The following is a 25,257-nucleotide window of genomic DNA, read 5'->3' as shown; positions in this document are numbered from 1 at the left end:
TGAGACCGACAAAGCCTGTGGATAGATAACACTGTTTGTGTGTTTTGTAAAATCAAATCAAAAGGTCTTTGTATTCACAAGAGATGTTAAAAAACATTTACTTTCCTGTCAGTTTAACAGAAACCAGCAAACACACAGGATTTTTTTTCACTGCACATAGTGAACTAAAGCTCTTTCTCTGTGTCTTTTATCTCTGTTTCTCTCTCTCACACACACACACACACACACACACACACACACACACACACACACACACACACACACACACACACACACACACACACACACACACACACACACACACACACACACACACACAGAGGGGTGCTGATAAAATCTAACAAAACACTCTTGCAGGCCAGATAGCGTCCAGTACCTGCTTCAACACAGCTGCTGCTACAAAAGCAGGGAGGACACCGTGGCTGGCGCTATTAGAATAACACAACTCCGAACGCAGAGAACGCAAGGTGGAAAAATACAGGAAGTCCTGATACAAGTGCAAAGACTGAGAGACGCAGAGACGGATGGAGCGAGGGGTTTGCAAAGGGATGGAGGGAGGCAGACGTGCGAGCGACTTACGGAAAATCCAGAGAGGAAGCCAAATATGAATGCATGACATGTATTCGAACATACAGAGAAATAGTCAAAGAGACACATGAAAGTATGAGCAGTGTTTCTGCCTCTCTGCCTAATTCACTACTTTAAGTTGGGGGGTTCTGACGAGTGCAGAGCTTTAAAAAGCAAGAAAGATTTTGGAGTAAAGGCATCGTTTCTGTATCATGATGGATGACTCACTGTGTCCCTTTCTCTGTCTCTCTCTCTGTCTCCCTAATCTTGCAGCTATATTTAGTACTGGCATGATGCCCTTCCAGACAGATAGGTTGTCGGCAGCATTTAGCTCCTCTTTCCTCTCCTCTCTCATCCTCTCCTCTTCACACCGTAAAAGAGTAATGACGGCAAAGTCACAGTCATACAAGCTTATCAATTTAGAGCTTGTAACGGTTATGGAAATAGGCATAGTAATTAACGTATCACCCAAGGGAACAAATAAGGGCTGAACATCATATTTCCAGGAATTTTCGTCATTGTCATGCATCATAATCCATGCCAGGGGGTAAAAGAGTCCAGCAACACCAGTGCACAGAATACACGAATACACAGACACAATCTTAATCTCCCAGGCTCTTTCTGTCACACAAAAACACCAACTAGACTGTAGCCTTTGTTGAGTGAAGGCCAATGTGGTCACAATTGGCAATTAATGGCTGAAAATTACTGGAATACGTAGAGAGTGAAAAGATTCAGTTAAACAGAAATATTTTTCTAACATCATTAGTGTCATAGGCTACTGGTGATACCAGCCCGAGTAAGGCTGTAGCAAAGTGTAATAAACCCAGCAAGGATGTATTTATAAATGGTAATTTTGGAAAATTGGGTTATTTTCTTTTTAAAAACTGCCATATTCTTGGTTTTAGTCAAATAAATAACACCTGGATGTAAAAATACCTCAAGTTTGATTTCTAATCCTGATGCAGCCCATGCAAAAACATTATATAACTGTGTTTCTATAACTGGTGCATTAAGCTGATGTTCAATGTAGCTATTATATATACCGTTGGGTAGTTTAACCTATAAAAAGATATCGTAAATCATACAATATTTATCTCTGACATGTAGGGGAGTAGAAGGATGAAGTATTTGCAAGTGCTTCATAACTGAGTAAATTAACTTAGTAATTTTCCTCAACATGTGGGGCTGCACACCGTCGTAATCGACTAGCTTCTGACTCAGCAGTACAAATGAGAGGAGGAGAGGGAACAATATTATGTCTCATAACACCACATCACATCACACGCACATGTACACTTTCTCCACATTCAACTCCCAGGGTGTCACTGTAATCAAAAGTGTCTGTTTACCTTTCATTACTGTCAAATGAGAGATTAAAACAAAGAGATGGGGGAGATGAGGTCAGAGTGGAGAGACATTAGAGTGGATAAACAGTGACAGGAAGAAAACCAGAGGTTTATAAGAAAAATAAGACATTTCCTTTAATAACATCTGTAACATCGTGGGTTGTATCCTGGTATCATTTCAATATATTTTGACGATGCGGTATACATTTTTATGTGGACATTGAATTGATTAATTGTCATGTATATACTAATACAACATAAAACTGCATTGTTTTCTACAAAGACATCATAATAGGGCACAAATGGTGTAGCAGCAAAGTAAGAGTGTTTTCTTTATACACAGGCTACAGTAGTACAATGTATTCGCAGAGAAGAGATCCTTTGTAAAGTTGAGCTAACACCAAGTTACAGATACATCTCTAAAGGATGCACTACGTCATACACAAGGTCATGTCATATTAGTGATTATAAAATGTTACATAGTTTAGTAAGGGGTCTCTATAGGCTAAGACACTGGAGGCTAGAACAGGGCTACCTTTACAGTATACACACTGTGCTGAGACAAAGCTGATGTTTTATACTGACACAGGATCAGGACATTTGAGTATTAACATGTCCAAGCTGTATATTTCTAAATAGCTGTGATGTTAGAAGGCAACAGCAGATACCAATGCTAATATATATATATATGTATATATATTTTGGGGGGGGGGCCCTCTATCAATACTTTTGCTTTCTGAAGGGATTAGCTGTCGCATTTATTGGTCAGAATTGTACTTTGATATAAGAAAATTTGGTCACAAGAAGTAACAACTGGAGCCCCATACCGCTCTTCCCCAGAGGCCCTCAAAAAGATAGAGCAGTGCCACATCTCGTTTAGGTGGAATGTCTTTGATACGTCATACACGTCTGAGTGGAGATATTCAATCTGAGTCCATTTGCTCCATCAGTTGTTTTTTTTCTTCTGCAGTGGACTAATGTACAGTAATGTATGTGCTTTCAAGAAACGAATGCTAGAAAATTGAAAAAAAATAAAAATAATTGAGGCTAGCTGTTTCCCTCTGTTTCCAGTCTTTGCGCTACGCTAAGCTAACTGATCGCTGATTCATACTGTACAGATATCAAGAGTGGTATGAATATTCTCATCCAACTCAAGGAAGCGAATGAGTGTATTTCCCAAGATGTCAAGCTATTTCTTTAAAGCCGAGATCACCAGTAGTTTTGAGGCTACAAACGCTTTGGGAGACTGTTCCACATTATCACAATGTCTGGTCCAATTCACTTCTCTTCATGTGAAAAAAAAAAGCTTCCCTTCTGATTACTAAGATGCACAAATAAAACTCCTATAGCTCCCTACAAACCAGTGATCAACACTACGAAGCTGCAGCTCCACATCTCTACACTAGACTGTGCTCGTTGCTAAATGTAAGTAAAAACATCATTATCTTAAAAAGAGGTCTGAAATAACACAGAGAAAGTAACAACAATGCTGTAATACTTGGTCATTAATATGTTGAGATATAGAGGTAGTGATTGAAGCATTGATTAAGAGTAATAAACGATGAAAAATGGACTCAAGCGTGGAAAAAAACGTCATCTCGGGAGAGTATAAATACAGAGCTTATCACACCAGCCACTGAAGCACACACAAATAATTGAGCCTCTGGACTGTTTCAATCACCAGGATCGTATCAATCCTGGAAAAGACTATGGACATAAATTATGGAGTTTCAAGGCTACCGTTTTTCATGGACATAAGACGTCACTGGTAATGGTAACATTCTCCGTAAAATTTAGCACAGGACAAAGGGTCTGAATGAGTGTCGAGAATAGGTTTAAATTCCATGTCCTGCCATAATGGGTCCTCTGAGCTCTGGCTTTGGCCTGTCACGCTGACTGACAAGTTGCTCAAGACCCCTTCCTTTCTGAAACAGCCACAGTTCAAATCCCCGTTCCCACCCGACGGCCAAGCAGTCATGAACTAACACGGAGTTAAACCGTGCGATTCGGTCGGAATACAAACACATTATGTTCCAAATGAATAAAACTCTTTCCATGCCATGTTTTCCCTCCACTGCACTGGGAACGTCTATTCGCTTCGTTTCTGTGTGCTGCGGACAACACTGCCCTGCTGATTGTTTGAATTACACATTACAATGTATATAGTCTCCCATGTGTGGCCCGTGTGAGCCATGTCTGTTCAAATTCAATACATTTAAGTATCGGTTTAGATGCTGAGTGTATACATGGACGGCCACCCAGCGTGACTCTTTATGCAGGCGGATTAAAAATGAACAAACAAAACAAAGACACACATTCTGCAATATAGAATATCTTTTCAATCAACTTGACAGAATTATAATAAAATATAAAACAGAGACATATCATACATACATACTTTGCAGTAAATTGCAAATATAAACAACTGACATATGTATATTTGCACACTTGGTGTGGCACAAATAAATGCCTATGGCTACCTGCATTCATTTCACATTGCATGTGTGTATAAATATGAATGTATGTGTGTTTGCTACAGCACATAGTGAGCGAGACTGTGTTTGTGTCTGCATTTGCAGTGTCGTCTGTGTTCCTGGTATTATAAGTGTGAATGTTTGTGTGTGTGTGAAGCAGTGGACAGCCGCCAGGCCTCATTATTGTCATTCCCCTCACTGCCTAAAAGAGATGCAAAGAGAGTAAAAGCGGCTGCTTTCAATCGAGGAGCCGAGGGAAGATGGAGACAAAAGGCCAAAATTAAACAAATGCCGGAAAGCGGCTTGGAGAGCCAGCCGTGGTCGTATGCTTTGAAAGGGAGAGAACGGCTGCAGGGATATCCCATCTGGGTCTTTCAGTGGGGAGACCACACAGATATTCTCCATCCCAGCATTCAGCTCAACTATAGGTCCATGCACACTGGGGTGCCAGTCCTATGTCCTTCTGGTATGTCTGAGTGTGGATGTGCTGATCTATAATCTGTTGCTGTTTTTTTCAAATCCTCCAATAATTGGACTTCATCCTGGATTCCGTCTTCATGCGCAAGTTTTCCTGCGAACAACCAATCCCAACTTCCGCTGAAGTGTCAACACGTGGGACACCTGCGTATCGACTCCATATCCATTGTTCTTGTGTAATATAATCAGTTTCCACTGCTCTCATGTATTTATAGGTACAACTTCAGACTTAGAGAACCTCCAAACCACAGCAGAGCAGGAGCTTGTGTGATTGTGTCCACCAAGAATTTGTCTGAAATCCACCAACGCCATTGAGCTGCCACTTCATTGCTCCACTCATGGGATGTGTTTTGTGACTCTACATGTCTGTACAGGCATGCACATGAGGACTGACAAAAGCTTTGGCATAGAAGCAGAGGAGGCGGTGAAATGTTTGGCTGCACATTCACGTAGATCTATATTCGGGCTGAACTGCTGCACTTGTTGCTTAACTAAGAGCGCTACTACACGTTCTTGTGTGTGCTTCCGCTAATATTTCCTTCACTCTGAGGTTACTGGATGTCCAAGTGTCTGTATGCTCCATGGCACTGATACTGAGAGTGGATGTTGAATCATCAGGGGTTGGCGGAAAGAAAGAGGTGAAAAGAAAGTGAGTAGACACATCAAGTCCTCATGGCATCACATCTGCAACAATAAACAATAAAGAGAGACAGGATTTAGATTAAATCACACTGATAGTACCTCTAGAGATACAGACACTCCCAACAAGGCTTTCTCACTGCATCAAAACCTCAAGCATATGATCAACTTTACAACTTGCAGAATCTGTAAAGGAAATTGGTTGTGGGTTGGCTTTAACAGAAGAGCAATAGGAAGATGCTCTGTAGAAAGAATACCTTTAATTTGTACCAGAAACAGCCTGATAAAGCTTAGCTCAGCTAGAATTCTGAATTATTCACTTTAAAAAAAAAATCCCTATTTATTTTTTGCTGTGTTTCAGTTACATGTTTAAAAACAGAAAAACAGAATTGTCTTAAAAAGTTGAGCAACACATTTTTTTTACGTTTCACGTGGACTGACCTGCAGCGGCGAGGGTTGAGCCTCCGGTCTTTGCGGCTGCAGCTCTCAGCTTTGATGGTGCAGCGGCACTGACAAGATGTTGCATCCAGTGCCCACTTCCTCCCTCTGCAGGGGCGGCAACTAGCCCTTGGCGATGGCGACGGAGAGGAGGAGAGGCTGGTGGGCGGAGGTGATGGAGCAGGAGGTGATGTAGGAGGAGGAGGAGAGGATGGGGGAGGAAGTGTTGGGGGAGCATGGGTCCTGGAAGGAAAAGGGTTGTAAGTGTGGTTGGCGGCAAAATGTTATTCATTCATTGATTAAAGAGGCTCTACAGCATTGCAAGTGGCTCTGTGACTTGATACAGCTTCGCTTTGAGCTAATTGCTAATCTCAACATGCTAACATGTTTAGCAGATATAATGCTCAATATGTTCAGCATCTTTGCTCAGCATGTTTAAATTAGCCAATAAGCACTAAACACAACGTACAGCTTAATATGAACGTTATCAATTACCTAATGATTAAGAGTTAAGAGTTAATTTATCCTGGTGGGGAATTTGGGAGTGTCTGAGCCACATTCTATGACAATGTGCACTGGCAGACTGACAGCCATGCAGAGGTCAATGCAGGATCTAAAAGATTTGACTGATCCCACACCACATCACTAACATGGCTAAAATTGAATGCAAGGCTTGTTTAAATGTGCGGTGCCACACTCAAACAAACCCACACATTGTAGTGTGTGTGGGAGATGTGTGACTAACGTGGGATGCCGTTTCCTTTGCTGCTAACAAACTTTCTGCTCTTTCTGTCGGTCTGTGTTTCTGTCCGTTACCATGGCTATAGTCACTTAGCTGCCTATAAGGCTTTCAGTTTCGGCTCAAGACGCTCTGTACTTTCTCTCAGTCTGAGAAAGTTGCCTGCATCAGTTGGTCCATTAACTGGAGCTGGTCCTGCCTCAGTCTTCCTGGGAGGCTGGCGGCTTTAATGAAGTAACTTAATGAGGCAGAGAGGGGCCATCTTTGTCCAGGCCCTGATCACCACGCCTGCTGCTGGCATGGAAAGAGGAGATGGCATTTGGGAGCAAATTACACTGATTTCACCCCTGCCAGAGTCTGAATAAAGCCCGAACTGAGTGATGGATGGGTGCTGAGGGACGTCACACCCAAACCAAGTCACCTCTGTTTGGCCGAAAATGACGGGGCAGAGTGAAGGGGAAGCAGATGAAAATAGAGAGCGCCTTTATCCTTCCCTGCTCAGAAGTGAACCCTGGTACGCAGCAGACAGACACACCTGTAACTCACCTGTTGCTCTAAGTTTACAGTGTAACACATTACTAATTACAAAATGTTGTCATTGTCCTGGAATGTTTCTAACTGACCTTCTTAACAGTCTGAGGCATGGATTATATAATACGCACTATAACTGATCACAGTAATGAATAGTCAGGTGGCACGTGGTGTGAAGTGTGCATGTTTTCCAGCCTTCTCCCACAGTCCAAAGACATGCATGTTAGATTAACTGATGACTCTAAATTGACCGTAGGTGTGACCGTGAGTGTGAATGGTTGTCTGTCTCTATGTGTCAGCACTGTGATAGACTGCTGGGTTTGTGTGTGTGTGTGTGTGTGTGTGTGTGTGTGTGTGTGTGTGTGTGTGTGTGTGTGTGTGTGTGTGTGTGTGTGTGTGAGAGTGTGTGTGTGTGTGTGACCTTGACTGCTATAAAACAAACGGTTGTAAAACAAATTGTCCTTCAGTTATAATAAACCAGAATTTGTTCTAATCTAAACATTCACACTAAGGCTGATAGAATATGGAAAATACTGACTAACAGGCATACAGCTTTTTTTTTTAAATCCACTGAATATTCAACATACACAGCTCTGTTGGCTCCACTTGTCTTCTGTCTGGACTTTCCTCTCTCCATTTTCTTGTCTGTTCTTGTTGGCTTCAGAAAGGGCCTGGGATGAACAAACAAAATGTCACATGTATTAAATGATCAGGAGTTACATGTATATTGTACATCAGGAGTTACATGTACATTGTACTCTGATAGGAACACAAAATGTAATTAGTATGCAACAACACACCAGCTTCATCACCTACTGCATGAATATTTTGAGGTTTTTTTTCATATGACATACTTATTATTAGTTGCAAATAATTTAAAGTATCAAAGACAAACGTTAACAAGAAATTAAAAAAAAATTAAGGATAATTGCTTTTAATGCCAGTATGTATATTTTAAAGTTGTAGGACCAATGGTAGTAAAGTACATTTACTCAAGTGCGTAGTACAATTCTGAGGTACACTTGATTCATGCAGAAGCTTGATTTTCATGTTATTTTGCAGAAAAAGAAAACCTTTGATGAGCACATACATGATTATTCAAAATACAAACCAGCCAACAGTTTATAAAATAGCCAGAAACAGCTCCACCCTGAACAACTACAGCATTAAAATGCTGTTAATGGAGCACCAAAACGTATTCAGTGGTATAATATATTACAATATAAGTCTGACAGAAGCTATTCTGCTGCATAAAGACAATAAGTGTTGTTCTTGATATTACATATACTTTAAAATTTTGAATGAAGGAAATGTACGAGTAATGAAGAACTCAGGAAAAGATCTGAATACCGACTGTAAATGACTGAACAGGAGGTTCTAATAATAATAATCATTATCTCATACATGACATGAAGAGGGCGATACAATGAGGTCAGTGTTGGCTACCAGTAGAAGAGCATGACACTCCCCACAAACAAAGAGAAATTGTTCTGGAAACATTACAGTCATTAGTGTAGCTTTGCTTTTTTGTGACATGTCCACATTGCAAGCTCTGTCCATATCCTCCATTACTGAGCCCAATCTGTTTAACCATAGTTTATGCTGGTGCCGACAACAGCAATGTGCATCTGCTCACTGCTTTGTCTATTGGCCTTCCTGGTTTAACTGTCTCTTTAATCTCATCTACTGTAAATTATATTAATCTTTATCAAATGAAAGGGTCAGTGTTTACCAGTTAAGCGTTCATGTTATTAACTGAGTGTGCTGCTGCTGCTGCTGTTGTCTTTGGAGCTCTAATTTACTATCATGGATGCGTGACTCTGCTCCGTCAGTCTGTGAGAGAGCACATGGCAGGGGAGATAAAAATCATCGCTATGGTGACAACAGGATGCGGGCCGTCCCAGGGGATGCTGGGAGTCACACAGATGCTAACTCACCGACGGGCACACACAGACATAATCACACCGAAACAAATATTCTCTTACACACAGAAAAAACTTTCACACACACTTGTACTAACAAAAAGGGAAACGTCCACATGTGCAAATACATGCAGAGTTTCAACAAAAACAATCCCATAGATCCATGACACCTGAACAGGGTAAAACAATATAGTATACACACACACATACATTGGAATCCTTTATTTATGTCCACATCCTAACAGGAAGGAGGAGGACATAAACATAAAAGATGCAATCATATGATTGTGTGGTTGGACCTGCCAGTATGAGGGACACAAACAAACAGAAATGTTCATTTCATGGGTGCAGAGCTGTCAGTCCCAGCTGAACCTCAACATGGATGACTCATAATGCAACTTTGTCAAAAAATATTGTGTACTCGCATCAGACTAAAAGATGATGGAAAACTGATAAGGGATACATATTACAATAAAAAAAAAACGTTCAGGTGGTGCTGCTCATGTCTCCTCAATTTGCCACCTTGAATCTTTTTGACGAATTAGAAAAAACGGCCTGCATAAGGATGTGTGTGCTTTATAATTAGTAACTCGTGTGCACAGGGCCCATCGTAACTACCGTACCCCACTGGTTTTGGATAAATGTACAGTTCACTGCACAAAAGGAACAATTGTAATCAGTGTCCTACTAGTTGATCCTTAATCACAATTAAACCTGGAAAGTGAACATTGACGTGACACTGATGATATGAATTTGGTTATGTCTTGCATTTGAGAAATTGGCCTGAAATGATGGACTTCAGCAAGAAGTAACAAAATGTTTGAAGTCGATTAAAACCTTCTGTACTTTGTTAATCAATATGAGAACAAGTAACCTCTTTCCAACATTATTATACCACAATTATGCCATTTTATTGCTACTTGGGTTCCATCCTCTGCATACCTCCTTCTCATCAATAACATCACCAGCAGAATTAGAAGAGCATCATTAGTGAACATGGCTTCACAGGCAGGGTTTCATCAAATCATTTGAGGCGATGGTACAAGACATTTCACAGCAACAGCTCGATAGCACACAAAGAGGAACAGATGAGGAGAGATTAAAATGGTAAGAAGGGAAGAGGAAAGGGGAAAGAACTGAAAAACAAAACGTGTTACCTCGTTGTAGGTGTTGCCTGGAATTGTTCTTTAAATCTGAACACAGATAAAAACAGATGGCGTCAGTATGAAGGTACAGCGAGGTCAATCGACAACAGGTTTACTATGCGTCTCTGAGCACAGGCGGTGTGTTTTATTACCTGCACTCACACTGGCTGTGCTCGACGAACGGCTGCTCAATGAGCTCATGTTTCATGAAGGAGGTTCTCATCAGCTGCAGACAGATCCGAAAATATTCAAACATCATCTCACTGTTTCCAAGATGAATCATCTACACTTATGCAGGCAGGGCTTTAGTGTGTGTCTGTGTGTGTGTGTGTGTGTACCTCCATGGTGAGTGTGTGCGTGAGTGAGGGAACACACTCCAGGGCCTCGTCAACACAGCAGCCGCCACATCGCCTCACCGACACACAGGCTGGGACGAACAGACTATGCGTCTCCCCTGGCAACTCCCGCCAAACTTCCACGAGAGTGTCCCGAGGCTCACAGCCGCTCCGTGAATAAACTTCCAACCACCGCCGCACTGGTGGAGATAAGTCAGTACAGTCATGATTATATTTCTCCCTGTCAGGTCCATGCAGCAGTGAAGGGATCTTTGTAGATAAAAAACATGGACAGAATACCTTCTCGACCTTCCCTGGATTTTGGGGAGTCTGCCGGGCGCCAGTGAGCAAGCTGGAGGGAGAAATAAAAGCAATGACCTCATCTGAAAAGCACCATATAAATAAGTTTGAGCTTTCCTGGTCAAATTGACCTGTTAGATTGCAGCATTGAACTTTGGACGACTACGTGTCAAAAGGCTGACAAATTGGTACTATGTGGGGGGGTCATCATCGAAGAAAAACATTAGTTTGTATACTTAAAATACATGTAATAACATTCACTTTATAGATAGATATCTGCTGCTACTGATCAATAATTAAGATTTATTTTTCTGCACTAACCATTACATAACAGTAATGTAACGACTGAGCTACAACCCGTGACCTTCTGTTTGACATTGTTGTAAAAAGGCTGGTGGAACATATCAGCAAGTATTTCATGTTAATGAACACTGCAATATTCAGACCTGGCATCCGAATGTGACAGGCTCAACAATCCAAGGTTGTAAATGACAGGCAGAAAGTGAAAACCTGATACAACTCTGATAAACAGATACACGTGACGTGTAGCAGGGTAAGAGCAGCCCTACGGTAATAACAGCTGAATAAAACATGCCTCTTTTTGGGATCTATTTTGAAATATTTCCTGGAGGGATGGAGTCCATTAGTCCATTTGAGCATGTAACTGATAACATCTACGTTCACTACTAAAATGCAACCATGTTCTCAAGCTGGAGCTGCTGGATTTTTGAACGAGTTATACCTGCTACCTTTGCCCTCAAGTCTATCACCTGACTACTGAAACCCTTCAGTCACCTTGCAGTGGTAGATAGTGAGAGTATCTACCACTGGAAATAGCAACAGAACTTGAGACTCCAGAGACACCTCTGGAAGGGGAAAATATTAATTAATTAATTTGAGCAATTCCCTTTCTGCTACTTTACAATTCTACCCCAGCACATTTTAGTGGCAAATATTGTATTTTTACTCGACTCCATTTATTCAAAAGCCACAGTTACTTGCTAATTTGCAGATTAAGATGTTACATTAAAAGATAATTAAATATTAAACCAGTGGTCCCCAAGTTGTAAAGTTGGCTTTACAAAAAGAAAAACAGTGAGTAGTTGGTGTCCCAGATTTCTGAGTAAACATCTTATTAAATAACTGTTTCACAAATTTCACAAATAAGATTTGAAAAATGACAACAGATTTGTGTTGCAGAATGTTACTTCCTGTGTCCTCTCCCAATTATGGGAGACCTCTCAAATTTATCCTATGACCCAATGGAGGGGCCCGACCCCCAGGTTGGGAACCACTCACTTTGCATAAATTAGTTAAATCAAGCTCCACCTGGACCTTTTATGACATAAAAATGAGAAACTAATAATGTCATACATAACAATATATCGGTAACAGGGAACATTTTACTACTATTTTACTGTACTAAGAAGTACTTTTCCTTATGACAGGGTACATTTAGCTGATGATTCAGTAAATTTTTATTATTATATTGGACATTTTACCAAAGTAAAGAAAGTAAATACTTCATGCTACTGAAAGAACACTCAGAAAGAGAAACTGAATTTCATAGCTCTGTAAAAACACACACACACACACACACACACACACACACACGCCTATTGGACCTGAAGACCAAGGCCACTTGTAAGGGAATGTAGACTTTGTCCAGTTGCCCCCTTTTAACTGCTCCACAACATACACATGCACAAACGCGTACACACTTATACACACACACACACACACACACACACACACACACACACACACACACACACACACACACACACACACACACACAGAGGTTTGGCCCACATTGATTCAGAGTTAAGCTGGGATTGAGGCCATTTTGTGACTGGTAGGATATGAACTTAAGTAAGTGTGTCTTTTCTGTATGAGTCTTTGAGATGGGGATAAGATTACCCCCTTCTGGCAGCCACACACACGCACACACACTCCTGAGTTCCAGCCCAGTGCCATCTGCGGTTGGTTTTGCGGTCTGTCTATTGTCTAACACGTCTAACTCCCTTCCCCTCCCAGACCACATTGTACAGATGGGCCATGTGTGTCCTACTATACAGCTAGCTTTACAACATCTCCCCCTTACCAAGATTCATCACTACAGGAGGAAAGGTAATGAACCCTTTTCCTAAGTATCTGTCAGTAAAGCTGACGGCATGAAAGCAGAGTCTCACTGGGTGAGAGAAAGAGGCTGTGAGCAGGTGAAGAGTCGCACTACAGTGTGTCATGTAGTGTCTACGATGATGCATCACTAAAACATAGGCTACAATAGTACAAAATCTGCGCTGGATCCCACAGTAGTGCAGAGAACTGCCTGTTCCTGATACAAGCCTCTAGACATAAATAAAGAATCGTCAGGTCTCTCCATGCCTGTGGGCCTGCTGCTGTGTTTGGGAAATGTCTGTATGAACATTTCTTATCAATGATAACTAATAATAATAATAATACCCGCCCTCTTTTAAAAATTACACAAAGCAAAACTTCAATTCCATAAAGAGGTATCTGTAGGCTACCACTGTGACATGTCCGTTAGCTAAAATATGAAGTCAATCAATTAGTCAAAAATGTTGATCTTGGAATAATTGTTCAAGTCATTTATCAGCTTAAACTCCTGTTCTAGCTTCTAAAATGCAATTTGTTTGATATCAGTGCTAACTAAACATCATAGGGTTTCTCTTTATAAAAATGTTTTAAACCCAGAGTTGGGGGAGAACATTGAAATCTTTCATGCCTGTTCAATATGAAAGCAAAGCTAGCAGCCGGTTAGTTAAGCGGAGAGACCAGAAATAGCTAGCATAGCTCTGTCCAACTGTTAATAAAAACCTGCCTACCTGTAACCCTGAAGCTCATTAATTAACACATTACATGTTAATTTGCCGGACTATTTCTTGGTCAGACTAGTTGCTAGGCAACCAGTGGGGACACCAGGAAGTTACTAGCAAACAACACTTTGTGCCAGTAAAACAACACTTTGTGCCAGTAATTTACACTTATTTTATGTAAACGAGATTAAATATGTTAATCAGTGGTCTTTAGATGTGCTAGTAGCAAATTTTGTTGCATTTGGACAGAACAGACTGTTTGCCCCGTTTAGTTTCTTTACCTAAACTCAGAGTGGTAAGATAATCCATTCCAACTCCCGGTAAAAACGGCGCGAATTAGCACATTTCACAAACTGAGAACTATTCCCTTAACATAAGCTTCTAGTATGCATTCGTTAACATTATAGTAACGACTGAATTCTGTCCATATGTCCTGCTTTCGTGAGCTAGACCAAAAGACATGCCGGGGGAGGATTTTCCACAACCTGGCAACCCATAAATTGTTCTTTTGAATAGTTTCTGATCTACAAAGCGTTGGTAAATTATTCATAACAGCGTGTTTGTATGGTCCCTCACTGGAAAGCGGCTGGCACTGGAGACAAACATTGGTTATAAAGTAATGGAGCATATTTTAGTGAAACCCCCTGTCATTTACCGTAAGTGACAGGTGTCATTGACCTAGGGGAGGATAACTTCCACAAAGCAAAAGTCACGTGTTCTCCACCAAACCAAAGTCATGCAAACGGATGTTACTGTATGTCCATCAAGTGACCACCAATACCAGTTGGAAATATACCGCACAGAGCCCCTAGCTGACGGCAGGCTGAGCGGACATGCAGTCTTTTCGGGTCAAATATAGGCCCATACATACCTTGGCTTGGGACGTCGGTATTCTGGTCAGCAGCAGGAATTGAAACATTCCTAGAATAACTTGAAGCATAATCCCCATTGTGCCAGAGTCCAAGGGGCACGCAAAAAAATATTTTTGGACCAGTCCAAAAAAAAGGAGGAAAAAAAAGTGGCTTGTCCGGCCGTCTCGCTCCTCCGCCTGTGTCCGATTAAAGACGCAGAAAGCCCGCTTTCATTCTCCCGTCTCCCTTCCCTGAAAGGACGCCCAGGGCGGCATCCTCGGCGTTGGAATACAAACTTTATATTGTTGCATTTGACTCTAAACGGTCGTCTAATCTATCAGTAGTTCCCAAGAGTTCACAACCTTGACACGAAGAAGAGTTTTTTGTTAATATTATTTCAATTGGTCAGACGCTGTAATAGGCTGTCTAAAATACCGCCCCCCCTCCATTAATTCTGACATACAGACACAAAATATGCCACTCTCAGGTAATGATTTAATAGGCCTATCTAATAGTGGCACAATAAACCTTAAAAATCCAGATTTATTTAGCAAGACTTGTTTAAACTTTGACTGGCGTCTCTCTCTATTTATTTTTAGTTCAGTCTATTGGTCCGGATCCCATTAAACCAGTAGGCTATGGGGATCCGGCTCGGCTTGACATGAGGATCTTTCAGATTCCCGCTGAAACGTGGTGCGATCATAAAATCCTCTGTGTGGCTGAAAGAAAACCCACATCGTCCAGCTCCGTTTAGTCCGGTAAAGATCCGACGCTTTAGTCCGACGTGCAGAGCTGGACAGTGCCGCATATTCCGCTCCCCTGCTCGGTCACAGTCTCTCCACACTGTCGCTCCCAATGAAAATGTGACGTTGCCCCCTCTAGGCGCATCTTCTGTCTATTTTTTTTTTTTTAACCTCTTATGAATATGACTTGAATAACATCATCCACTGACATGGCAGCCCGGCTACATCAGAGCCGATGGAGCAGCAGGGCAGTCCGCAGACAGGCGGAGAGGTCTGGAGAGGTAGGAGGCTTCATTAGCTGTTGTGATCGGTTTCCTCATTTCCTTTGCCCTTGAGACGCACGCAGTGTAACCATTGCGCTGCCAACTTTTTCCAAATGGGACAGGCGCACTGAATACAGGTGCAGCGTCTCCGCCGGTCCCGGTGTGTGGGGGGGGGGGGGTGTCAGGGGACCTTCAGGGGCCCCTTGCAAGCGGGGAACAGGGCTGTATGCGACTGAGGACACGAGGTCACGTCCTCCCTATAAATTCACCACATTCGGGGGTTTTGGTTGGGCTTATATTCTATTTAGGATTCTGAAAAGTAAAGCTCTGATAAAACTGTTCAACTATACAATAAGTCGATTTTTATAATAAAAATGCCCAAAATGAACTGGTTCCTTCTACTCAATGTGCTTATTCACTGGTTGTATTATTTGCCCATCTGATTATTATGAGCAACAACAACAAAAAAGCAACGTAACCTTGAAAACTGTGACGGGGATCCTGCAGTATTTTCTAAGCGTTTGTAGATCAAATGGATTAATTAAGAAAATTATCAATTTGTATTGAGAACAATTTGATGCAGCTTCATGGAAAAGGAATCAATAAAAGGACTCAGTATTTATCCACCGCAGTCATTTTTGTGGACAAAGTGAATATTAAGTTTCAACTTATGTCATTTAAATTGATCACAAATGTTAGTTTTGGAACAGCATATCAAATAAGTCGGTAAAGTGTAAAAGTCTGAGGGCCACTTTTCTATAAATTATTCATTTTTCCACTTCATATCACCATCTACTGATTTCCACATAATAAATAGGATGCATGAATGTCAGACGCACATTTTTATGTTGGCGCATGATCGGACAGGCTTCACCTCTGCAGCTCAGTAAACTAAAGGGCCATTAAAACTGTCCTCATAGCTGGTTTTCCTGTGTAGTGTGTGTGTGTGTGTGGAGGCATGCCAGAATGTCAGTCATTATAGTGTGTTTGGGTTATGACAGGGCACTCACACCACATGAGGGTGAGGGTGTCTGTAAGCAGGGATATGTTATCTCCAGCTGAATTCTCGGGACAGGGGCCGCTGGTGACAAGAACGCAGAGAAGGAAAGCGGCCACATCTCTTCTTAAAGCACAGTTCATATAGTTCTGTTCACTCGTTTCATAAGTTCAGTACACACTTGTTTAGGTATTCTTTAAAAAAACAAACAAAAACACATCAACTTGTAACCAAGCCTCTTTTCCATGATGTCAGCAGCAAGCTAATGTTGCGTAGCCAGGATGTTCTTATGAATTGTTAGCTCAACTAGAGCTTCTGTGTGAATGTAAATATAACAATAAACACACCATGTACTGTATCTGAAAAGTCAGTTTTCCGGTTAACTATATCTGTGGCTCCATATTTGAGAAAAGAGGTTGAAAGAAGCAGTTCCAATTCACTTTCCCTGAGATAATGGAAAATAAACTTGTGAATTCTGACGTAGGGCAGATCAATAATTATCCAATTACAAAGGTACGGAGTCTTCTGTGTGGTTGCTCATTAAAACGGTCTACATCCGATTGTCTGAAGCTCTTGGAAATTAATTTCACTGTGGAAAGATATTGCTGAAATGGTTCATTTACTTTCAATATATTTCCAAAACAACCTTAAATTTGTTGGTAGGAAAAAAAAAATACACAGAGTGTCTGTATTACAACACGAGAACCGAAGCATATGAGAAAGACAAAAAAGAAAAACAGGAAGTAATGATTGAAGAAAAAAAAGTTGATATTTCAATCATTTCCCTGACATCCCTTCAAGGAATAGGTAAGGCAACAATTATTAATATCTCAAAACTGAGAGGATAGGAGGTAAATGTCAAATGTACCAGTGTACTTCTTTCCATTCAATGTTCATAGTCTTGTTATAAATACAATAGTTTGACTATATTTAAATTGCACAGTGTCACTCTTTTTAAGTCATAATATTTATCTTCTTCCCCGACTCCGTTTCTAACAAACTGAGGACCTTTATCTACACACGGCTTTGCATTTCTACAGTAACACACAGGCTGAACAGAGGGAACAATGAGGAGTTTGACAGTGATATCCCAAGAAACCATTATCCAAACATTTGACTCGGGGCTCGGGACAGTAAATACCATGTTCCTGTGACTTCATTAGAGGCAGTTCAAACAGTGTTCATTATGGCTCCTTGTAAGTACTGGACAAGGTTTGTGTACAGATTGTAGCTGGATCCTTTTGACAGTCACATCACTTCAAATATTCTATAGTAAGTATAAAGGACCAGGTCCAGTCCTATGTCATGAAGACTTATGGCCAGATGAAACCCTCTCACATCACACCCGTGTTCTGTGTTTCTTCAGGTCCTCAGGAGGACAAACACAACGTGTTTCCTTTAAATAAAAAAAATTAAAAAACCTTTAAAATCCTAAAACAAGTACCACGTCCAGTATGTCACCTTCCACCTGCTGGCAGTTCAAACTCCATCATCATAGAGCAGGAGACTCTCCTACTTGTCCTCTCCATCGTTGCGGATGTTGTATTTCTCCAGAAACTCAGCATGTTTCTGCCGCAGGATTTCTGTCTGTTTCTTAAAACCGTTGACTCTGGGGGAACAGCATAGAGGACATCTTCACACTTCATATTCAAGGATCACAAAACCCCAAATTTACTGCGACCGCCATAGTTTGCCATCCAGCAACAGAAAAACTCAAATTGATTTAAAGGAGTGCCTGCACTCACCTAGCCCTCTCTTTGGATTCATTGTAAATTTCTGTGATGACCCGATCTTTCTCGTCCATGAAGTTATTGTGAACTTCTTCAAGTTTCCTGAAAGAGTCGGAGAAAACACCTGAGTCAAGACAGCGTTCGCAGGATAAGTTTGCTTAACCTAAAAACTCCTCGCTCAGCAGGCGCTCTGCATGCTCATTTGTCTTAACGACTTTGTACAGCTGTTATAACAACACTTCAGACACAAAGAAGTGAATCTTGACAAACAGCAATGGCCCAGAGTCAGTATGTGAAAACAAATACAAGGTCACAACACACATGGCACCAAAACATGTTCACATACAATCCTATTCATCTGGCTGTGAATGTGCAGCAAAGAAAACAGCGAGGGATGTGAGCAAATAGCACGGATGGACAGCAGTGGGGAGTTTGTTACAAGGATATTGTTGCCTTTCTAACATTCAAATGCTTTCTGATTTCCCTTTAAAAGTATCTTCCTCATCGTGTGACGGTTTTGTACCTGAAGAAGACTACGTGGGCTCCGACGCTGAGCACCATAGTGATGAAACAGTAGCCCATCAGGCGGAAGTTCCTCCTCCTCCTCCTCTGCGACTCCTCTGCTGTCATCTCCTGTGTTCGAGACCGATGGAACTGCTCCCAGTAACGAAAGTTCTCCTGGGTATGCGTACTGATGGTAAAGTAGGTGAAGAGGAACCATGATTGGTGGCAAACCAAAAAAACAACCCAAGAACACACTTTGGTGAAGTCTGGTTAAAATGTTGTGTAATGGCGAAAACACATTTTCTAGACCTGAAACATCAAACTATGTAGCACCTCCTTTAAGGAGTATCTAGAGAAAAAAAAATGAAAATTTCTGGTCAATAATGCAAGGGTAGGTTTCCTTCTTTGGCGAAGTATAAAGATTAATTTTTCATTCAGTTTTGCTGCAGCAGTTTCTAAGGTAAAACATGTCTTCTTGCCTCAGTGGAACATCCACCCACTTGAACATAGTTAATGATATAATTAGGAGGATGGTGAGGTTAGGTCAGACTAGCAATCACAAACTGACAGATCCCCACCTGGCTCCGTAGCTGGTGTGACTGGAGCTAGATCTGAAGGCCTGGCCCCCACTGTATGGATGTTGGATTTTGAAGTTGTACTCCTTCCTGCTTGGCTCTTTGCTCAGCACCCGGTAGGCCTCGTTCAGCTCCACAAACCGGCTGTGCAGTGTGGGATTAGATGGATCACTGTCTGGGTGCAGCTGCATGATAAAAGGGTCAGTTATAGCAATGAGGTCTAAACCAAACCAAACCAAACAATGAACCAGGAGATATATTCTGGTGCAGACATTTGCTAATCTGGACATGATATTTTCATCAAGACACAAAAATGTTTCTGTGTGACACAAATGCATTCAATGTATAGTTTTCACAAACAACCATATTTTTCCGCTAACGGGTGGGCTATCTCACCCCTCAATTATGCCAAAACCCAAATGTAAATACACATGCACATCCTTATTTACACTGGGAGCCACAACATGAAAACAAACAGTCAGTGAGTTCACTGTGGGAACAGTTAAAAAGTAGAAACTAAGCTGGGAAAGGCTGCCCTCTTGTGGCGATACATTTTCTTACCAACAAATCGGCACCTTACCTTTTTAGATTTGTCAAAAAATGCATTTTTGATTTCCTCCAAGGTGGCATCAGACTTTACTCCCAGGAGATCGTAGTAGTTCACAGCTTTTCTGTGGTTGAGATGAAAATAACTCAATACCAAACACAATACAAAGCGGAGTGCTCAAACAAATCAATACGTTGTTTTCAGTAATTCTGATTCAATTCAACACACACAAACATACACACACAACGTCTACCTGTGTGCATAGCTCTGGGAGAGGAGACGCAGCCCGCTTTTGCAGCACCAAAGACAACTTTGACATAGACGCAGCTGAGCTTCCAACTGCATTATGGAAAATGTCTGAAGTTCCACAAAGACGACCTGTGTAAAGAGGGCAGATGTTAACACAGTCAATGACACAAAAAACATTGCAGGAGAAGCTTTAAAACTTTTAAACCAAGACATTAACTACTCCTGTGCAGACTTCAGACCCAAAGATGCATTTTGAGCATACAAATCTATGAATCACCTTTTAGTTGAGGACATAATCTGGTGTTTTATGAATATTTATTTATAAAAAAAAGGGCTCTTTGAAACAAAACCAACACTGGGGACAGTGTGCCTTTACATATTTTCTAGACTCATCATTTGCTTGACTGGTAAGAGATCTGTTTAAAACAATTTTGGTTGCTAAAAACAAAACCATAACTCAGAAATGGATGCACATTTAACAAAAGTAAAATATTTTGCTTGAAATCTGGCCTTTACCTTAAGGATACCATATGAGCAAAAACGACTAATGCAGCTTTAATATCTAGGCTAACCTATTGCAAATGTTTCTGAAAGATCCTGATCCTGTATTATTACTGTGTTGTCGACTATTTAGCTCGAAAACAAGTAAAGTTGTGAATAAATTGATACACTGCTGGTGAAAAGTGGTTAACGTTGCATAGAGACCGTTTTCCTGTCTTTACCTTTCAATGTGTGTTTCCATTGAAAATGATGCAGTCAGCAACTTTGCACTCATCTGTTGACACGTGATCTGGACGAGGTGAGTGAAATCTCTTTGACTGGAGACAAACAACCAAACAACACTAGCAGCTGGTCCTAGCACCTTATCATCTGCTGAACCGTATCACGCAGCTCGGCTTCACTTTGAGACGCGACTTGGTTCTCAATACAAACTAAGCTACTTTATACTTTTTTAAATGCTAGTTTGGTTGTTTTAGTAAGATACGCCACTAGGTGCACTGCTGTTGTTTGCAGTGTAGTGTGTGTGTGTGTGTGTGTGTGTGTGTGTGTGTGTGTGTGTGTGTGTAAACGAACTGTTAAATAAAGCGTAGGAAAGTGTTTACAGTAGGGACACTCTGTTCTGCTACCTGAGCAGCAGAGCTAACGCTAGTCGGGTTTGTGCCTCACAGCTATTCTGTGCTGGGAGTTAGCTTGCTGCTAATGATATATTTTAACTAGCGGTCCTGTGTCATATATGAAGAACAAACGTTGAACAATGCTGCAGAGACAGAACATAACAAAATAAACGTGACATACCACAGCAGGACTCGGTTTTATAACAGTTCAGCAGTCGTCCTGTGGGTCGTTGAATAAACTCAGCTGCATCAAGCTAGCTACAATAAAACAGGAACATGGGAAATTTACCCTTCAAAATAAAGCACAGTTTTTTTGTTGTCACCATCCAGTGATAAAGCACAGCTTTTTGTTCTCACCATCCAGTGTTATGTGAAAGACCGTGCCTCATATAGGGACATGTCGGACTGTGTATTAAACTATAGTTTCCAAACAGAGCAGATGAATGCTATTAACTTGCAACGCATTGTCCAGGAATCTTATTTTGAAAACGACCGGAAAATACCGAACACAAACACGCCCCATGCACGCGTGTGTTTTCCCAAGAGTTTAACCCTGTCGTTGCCGTGCTCACCTACGGAGGTGAAATACAGGATTCATCTTAGCAGTACATCTTGATACATAACTCGTGTACATTTCGTTTTAAATGTGAGCAGTGATTTAAACTTTACACAGCTGTCAGTAAAAAAATGATGATGATATGTTGGATAGGTGTAGTTCACACGCTTGGCCACTGTGGGGCGATAATGAGCACATTTTGCCGTCTGTCTCAAAAAGAGGAAGAAGCTCCGCTTGACTGCTAACTAGGAAGGTAAGATGAACAACTGTGAATTAAACGTCTCCTCTGTCCCAATTTCACACATGATCGTTGTCTATGCTACTTTAGTAACGTTACACTAATTTAACACAATCAGCGTATCACTAATCTCATGATAAATTGTGATTTGTTTTCGTCAGTTGTCCTTGAGGCAGTGCTCGGCGGTGGGATGAACTGAAAGTAGTTCGTAGTGAAGTTCTTAGTGAACAGTTGGAACAGTTTAACACTTCGAGGCTAATTCAAGTAAAAAAAAGAAGCTTCATAATCGATTAAATCTGATGATGATTGATGTTTTCCCTCTAAATTCAAAACGTATTTCATAATATTTTAAATCAGTAAATGCAACATAAATAACAAATACAGTCACTGGGATCACAGCCTCAAGGATTGTAATAGCTTTATTTATTTTTTGCTGAATTTATTGTCTTGATAAATAGTTATTTAATAAATATCATTTATTAAAAACATGAAGGGGTTTTACTTGATCAAATTTACATTTATGAATGCAAACTATTGCTGACAATTAAATGTATTAGAACATTCATTTTTTTATGTCCATATGTTTTGTTTGCAGATTCATTTTGTTTCCTTGATAGAAATATTAACAGTTAAAATCTCTTACAGAGCTGCAGCCGTGTGCGTGTAGAGACGACTGAGGACTTCAATGGTCTCACCCCAGTGAGAGGTGATGGACTCGGAGGTGTCTGTGCTGCTGCACTGTGCAGCCTGGAGGGGTCTGCTGCAGGCGCAGGTACAAGTGGAGCTCTCTGAAAGGTAGAAACCTAAATCAGGACTCTGAAATATAACAATTATGTGAATATAGCAGTTTGACAATGGGCTGATTGTTCCTGAAGAGTGTGTCTCTGTCTGTGTCTTCCTCTCCGTCTTCCCAGATTCAACAGGCAGACAGAGCCGGCCCTGCAGCATCAGATAGATAAGGTGTGGACGGAGCGGGTGTCCAAGGAGCCGTGGCTTTTCAACGGGTCCAAATTCAGACTGCACTCTTTCTGCTTGGCTTCATCGTCCTCCATTTCTCCTAAACACCCGCCCCGCACTAGTCCGCCTCACGTTCCCTTCTTAGACCTTACAAAGGAACAGGAAGTGAAGCTACGACAAACGATGGAGGAGAATTTGGGCGTGGCTGATTCATCGCGTGGCGCTGTTCAGAGCAGTTTGGACAAACAAAACTGTTTTGTGAATCAGAGAGAAAACGTAGATGGTGTCGTTGCATTGTCGCAAGCGTCCTCTTTTCACAGGGAATCTAAGAACATCACAACTTTCAGTCCTTCCAGAAGCCCAGATGATCAGGAGACCGGACCACTCCTCACTCTGAGACTAGGCCTCACATGCTACAAAGATTACCTGGGGACAAACTGGGCGTGTGGAGTGGCGGAGCTACGTCAGCGTGGAGAAGTGGCGTTCGGTGATCCTCTGGCGCTGCTGGCTCAGCCTCTGGGTGTGGGCGGCGTCCTGTGTACAAACGATGGTCAGGTGGTGTTGATCAGGAGGAGCCAGAGGGTGGCAGAGGCAGGGGGTCTCCTGGACATCCCCGGAGGTCACCCAGAGCCAAAGGTCAGGTCGATTAAGTGAATGAAGTGTCATTCAGATATGCTCAACGTGTTATTTACACCATTGCAGCCCTTCTTCAGGTGGTGTGTGAGCGTCTGGGCCAGACAGTATGTGAGGAGCAGATCAGCGTCGACATGATGCAGCCGAGGCCGGTCGTTTCAGAGCTCTTCTCGTCGGTGTGCGCCGAGATCAGAGACGAGGTGGGGGGGACGTTTCTTCACTGTTGGGATTCAGGATGACTTCATAGAATACAAACAAAAAGCTGGATTTCGGTCTCATAAAATAATTGCAGAGCTTTTAAATGCTCCTTTATATCCTGATGATCTGTTGATGAATCAATCTTTTTCACTCCAGTTAAGATAGGAGTGTCCAACTTTGAAAGCTATGTTTTCAAACAGCTACTGACAAATAACAGTCACATATTATACCTTTAAACTGTTTTGTCCGCCATTTTTAAAAAATTGGAAAAACGTTGTTTTGAAAAGTGCTCTATAAATACAGTTGCTTATTACGGTTTCTGTACTAGTTTTAGCAGGTTCAAGGTCAGACTGTTTATGTCCATCAGTGATAAAAGAATATATCTGCAGATAGAAGACAGGTTTAGAAGTGCAGAATATTAAGTGGTGATAGCATCTTTAAAATTAAACAGTATTAAGCAATATCCACGATTGACATAGCAGTAATCTCTCAATGCCTTCATCCTGTCGTCCCCCTGTCTGCTAGCAGGTTAATATTCCTCTGAGCTCCCTTGGAGAACCGGTCCTGTTGGGGGTCGCCTTGAACCACACCAGTGCCGGCAGACCAAGTGCTGAGTTCTACGTCAGGTACTCATTCCGTCAGTTTTGATTTGGAATAATTGAAGTTTGCCTCAAAAAAAAGCCTTTAAAAAGATAATGTAGTCGGTTATCGTTGTCCTCAGTTGCTCGTTGACGTCTGACGAGGTCAGAAAATTGTACTGGAAAGGAGGAGCAGAGGCTCATGAGTCCACCGACATCGTCTTCCTCAGCAGAACAGTGAGTTATATATACATACAGTTGTAGAATTTCCTGAATGGCAACTAAAGAATGAGCTTTCTTGTTTCGGCAGTTGCGTTAGAAGCAGAGTTCGGTATGTAACAAGATGTAGATACACAAGTCTGCATTTGTCGTTCCTGAATGTTGTAGGAGGTGTTGCAGCTAGACAGAAGCAGCCCTCTGTGGTCGCAGCTGTGTCCATCAGCTAAAGGAGCCGTGCTGCTTTATCAGACGGTGGAGCCTGACCACGAGCGAGGTCAGAGCGGACGACTCGACGCTCAGATGATCAAATCAGAAAATGACGCCAGATGATCAAACAACAACAATCAACAAACAGATCGTGTTTGATCGGAAACAGTTGTGAGCTTTATTACTCTTTGAGTTGGAGGACTATCTGACCAACATTGGTGTTAAAAATGTACAAAGTATTATATGTTTTTTGTCATTTTACACTGCACAGTAAAAACATGGTTCAATTTTTAAAAACATTTCAATAAAAATCCCAAAAAGTTACCTGGTTGTCGGCAGTA

The 25,257-nt window shown here is 41.5% G+C and overlaps 3 protein-coding genes across 5 annotated transcripts; 1 reads left to right on the top strand and 2 right to left on the bottom strand.

The window, feature by feature from the left end:
• Window positions 1-1,667: 1,667 nt before the first annotated feature.
• vegfba (vascular endothelial growth factor Ba) lies at window positions 1,668-15,720 on the bottom strand. Its single transcript, XM_084009282.1, has 8 exons — window positions 14,628-15,720; window positions 10,917-10,968; window positions 10,620-10,816; window positions 10,434-10,507; window positions 10,294-10,329; window positions 7,802-7,885; window positions 5,948-6,187; window positions 1,668-5,551 (listed from the first exon to the last, which is right to left on the bottom strand). Exons 1-8 carry the CDS (start codon window positions 14,703-14,705, stop codon window positions 5,530-5,532), a joined length of 783 nt encoding a protein of 260 aa, XP_083865408.1. The 5' UTR covers window positions 14,706-15,720; the 3' UTR covers window positions 1,668-5,529.
• Window positions 15,721-17,212: 1,492 nt separating this feature from the next.
• Window positions 17,213-21,594, bottom strand: dnajc4 (DnaJ (Hsp40) homolog, subfamily C, member 4). 2 transcript variants are annotated; one of them, XM_084009283.1, is made up of 7 exons: window positions 21,512-21,594; window positions 20,220-20,344; window positions 20,000-20,090; window positions 19,423-19,604; window positions 18,864-19,031; window positions 18,356-18,442; window positions 17,213-18,219 (listed from the first exon to the last, which is right to left on the bottom strand). In XM_084009283.1, exons 2-7 carry the CDS (start codon window positions 20,309-20,311, stop codon window positions 18,123-18,125), a joined length of 717 nt encoding a protein of 238 aa, XP_083865409.1. In that variant the 5' UTR covers window positions 20,312-20,344; window positions 21,512-21,594; the 3' UTR covers window positions 17,213-18,122. The 2 variants fall into 2 exon arrangements, with proteins under 2 accessions (XP_083865409.1, XP_083865410.1); XM_084009284.1 differs by lacking the exon at window positions 21,512-21,594 and adding an exon at window positions 20,938-21,032.
• A 500-nt stretch (window positions 21,595-22,094) lies between these two features.
• On the top strand, window positions 22,095-25,240 carry nudt22 (nudix (nucleoside diphosphate linked moiety X)-type motif 22). Of its 2 annotated transcripts, none has more exons than XM_084009790.1 (7): window positions 22,095-22,139; window positions 22,770-22,919; window positions 23,039-23,717; window positions 23,795-23,914; window positions 24,441-24,538; window positions 24,634-24,727; window positions 24,878-25,240. In XM_084009790.1, exons 2-7 carry the CDS (start codon window positions 22,834-22,836, stop codon window positions 25,037-25,039), a joined length of 1,239 nt encoding a protein of 412 aa, XP_083865916.1. In that variant the 5' UTR covers window positions 22,095-22,139; window positions 22,770-22,833; the 3' UTR covers window positions 25,040-25,240. The 2 variants fall into 2 exon arrangements, with proteins under 2 accessions (XP_083865916.1, XP_083865915.1); XM_084009789.1 differs by having other exon boundaries at window positions 24,438-24,538.
• The last annotated feature ends 17 nt before the right edge of the window (window positions 25,241-25,257 follow it).

Source organism: Eutrigla gurnardus (assembly GCF_963514095.1).
Source record: "Eutrigla gurnardus genome assembly, chromosome: 5".
In the NCBI taxonomy this organism is placed as follows: domain Eukaryota; kingdom Metazoa; phylum Chordata; class Actinopteri; order Perciformes; family Triglidae; genus Eutrigla; species Eutrigla gurnardus.
The sequence above is the reverse complement of the archived record's forward strand: the minus strand, read 5'-3'. Positions and strand labels throughout refer to the sequence as shown.

Coding starts and splice junctions, on each gene's coding strand:
- vegfba (XM_084009282.1), bottom strand. CDS start 14,705: ATGGGGATTATGCTTCAAGTTATTCTAGGAATGTTTCAATTCCTGCTG. Junction 7,886..10,293: donor CAGGCAACACCTACAACGAG/GTAACACGTTTT, acceptor TGTTCATCCCAG/GCCCTTTCTGAAGCCAACAA. Junction 5,552..5,947: donor CTCAACCCTCGCCGCTGCAG/GTCAGTCCACGT, acceptor TTATTGTTGCAG/ATGTGATGCCATGAGGACTT.
- dnajc4 (XM_084009283.1), bottom strand. CDS start 20,311: ATGCAGTTGGAAGCTCAGCTGCGTCTATGTCAAAGTTGTCTTTGGTGC. Junction 19,605..19,999: donor TTTTTGACAAATCTAAAAAG/GTAAGGTGCCGA, acceptor TTTATCATGCAG/CTGCACCCAGACAGTGATCC. Junction 18,220..18,355: donor GAATCCAAAGAGAGGGCTAG/GTGAGTGCAGGC, acceptor CTGTTCCCCCAG/AGTCAACGGTTTTAAGAAAC.
- nudt22 (XM_084009789.1), top strand. CDS start 22,834: ATGGACTCGGAGGTGTCTGTGCTGCTGCACTGTGCAGCCTGGAGGGGT. Junction 23,915..24,437: donor GCGCCGAGATCAGAGACGAG/GTGGGGGGGACG, acceptor CCTGTCTGCTAG/CAGGTTAATATTCCTCTGAG. Junction 24,728..24,877: donor TCGTCTTCCTCAGCAGAACA/GTGAGTTATATA, acceptor TGAATGTTGTAG/GAGGTGTTGCAGCTAGACAG.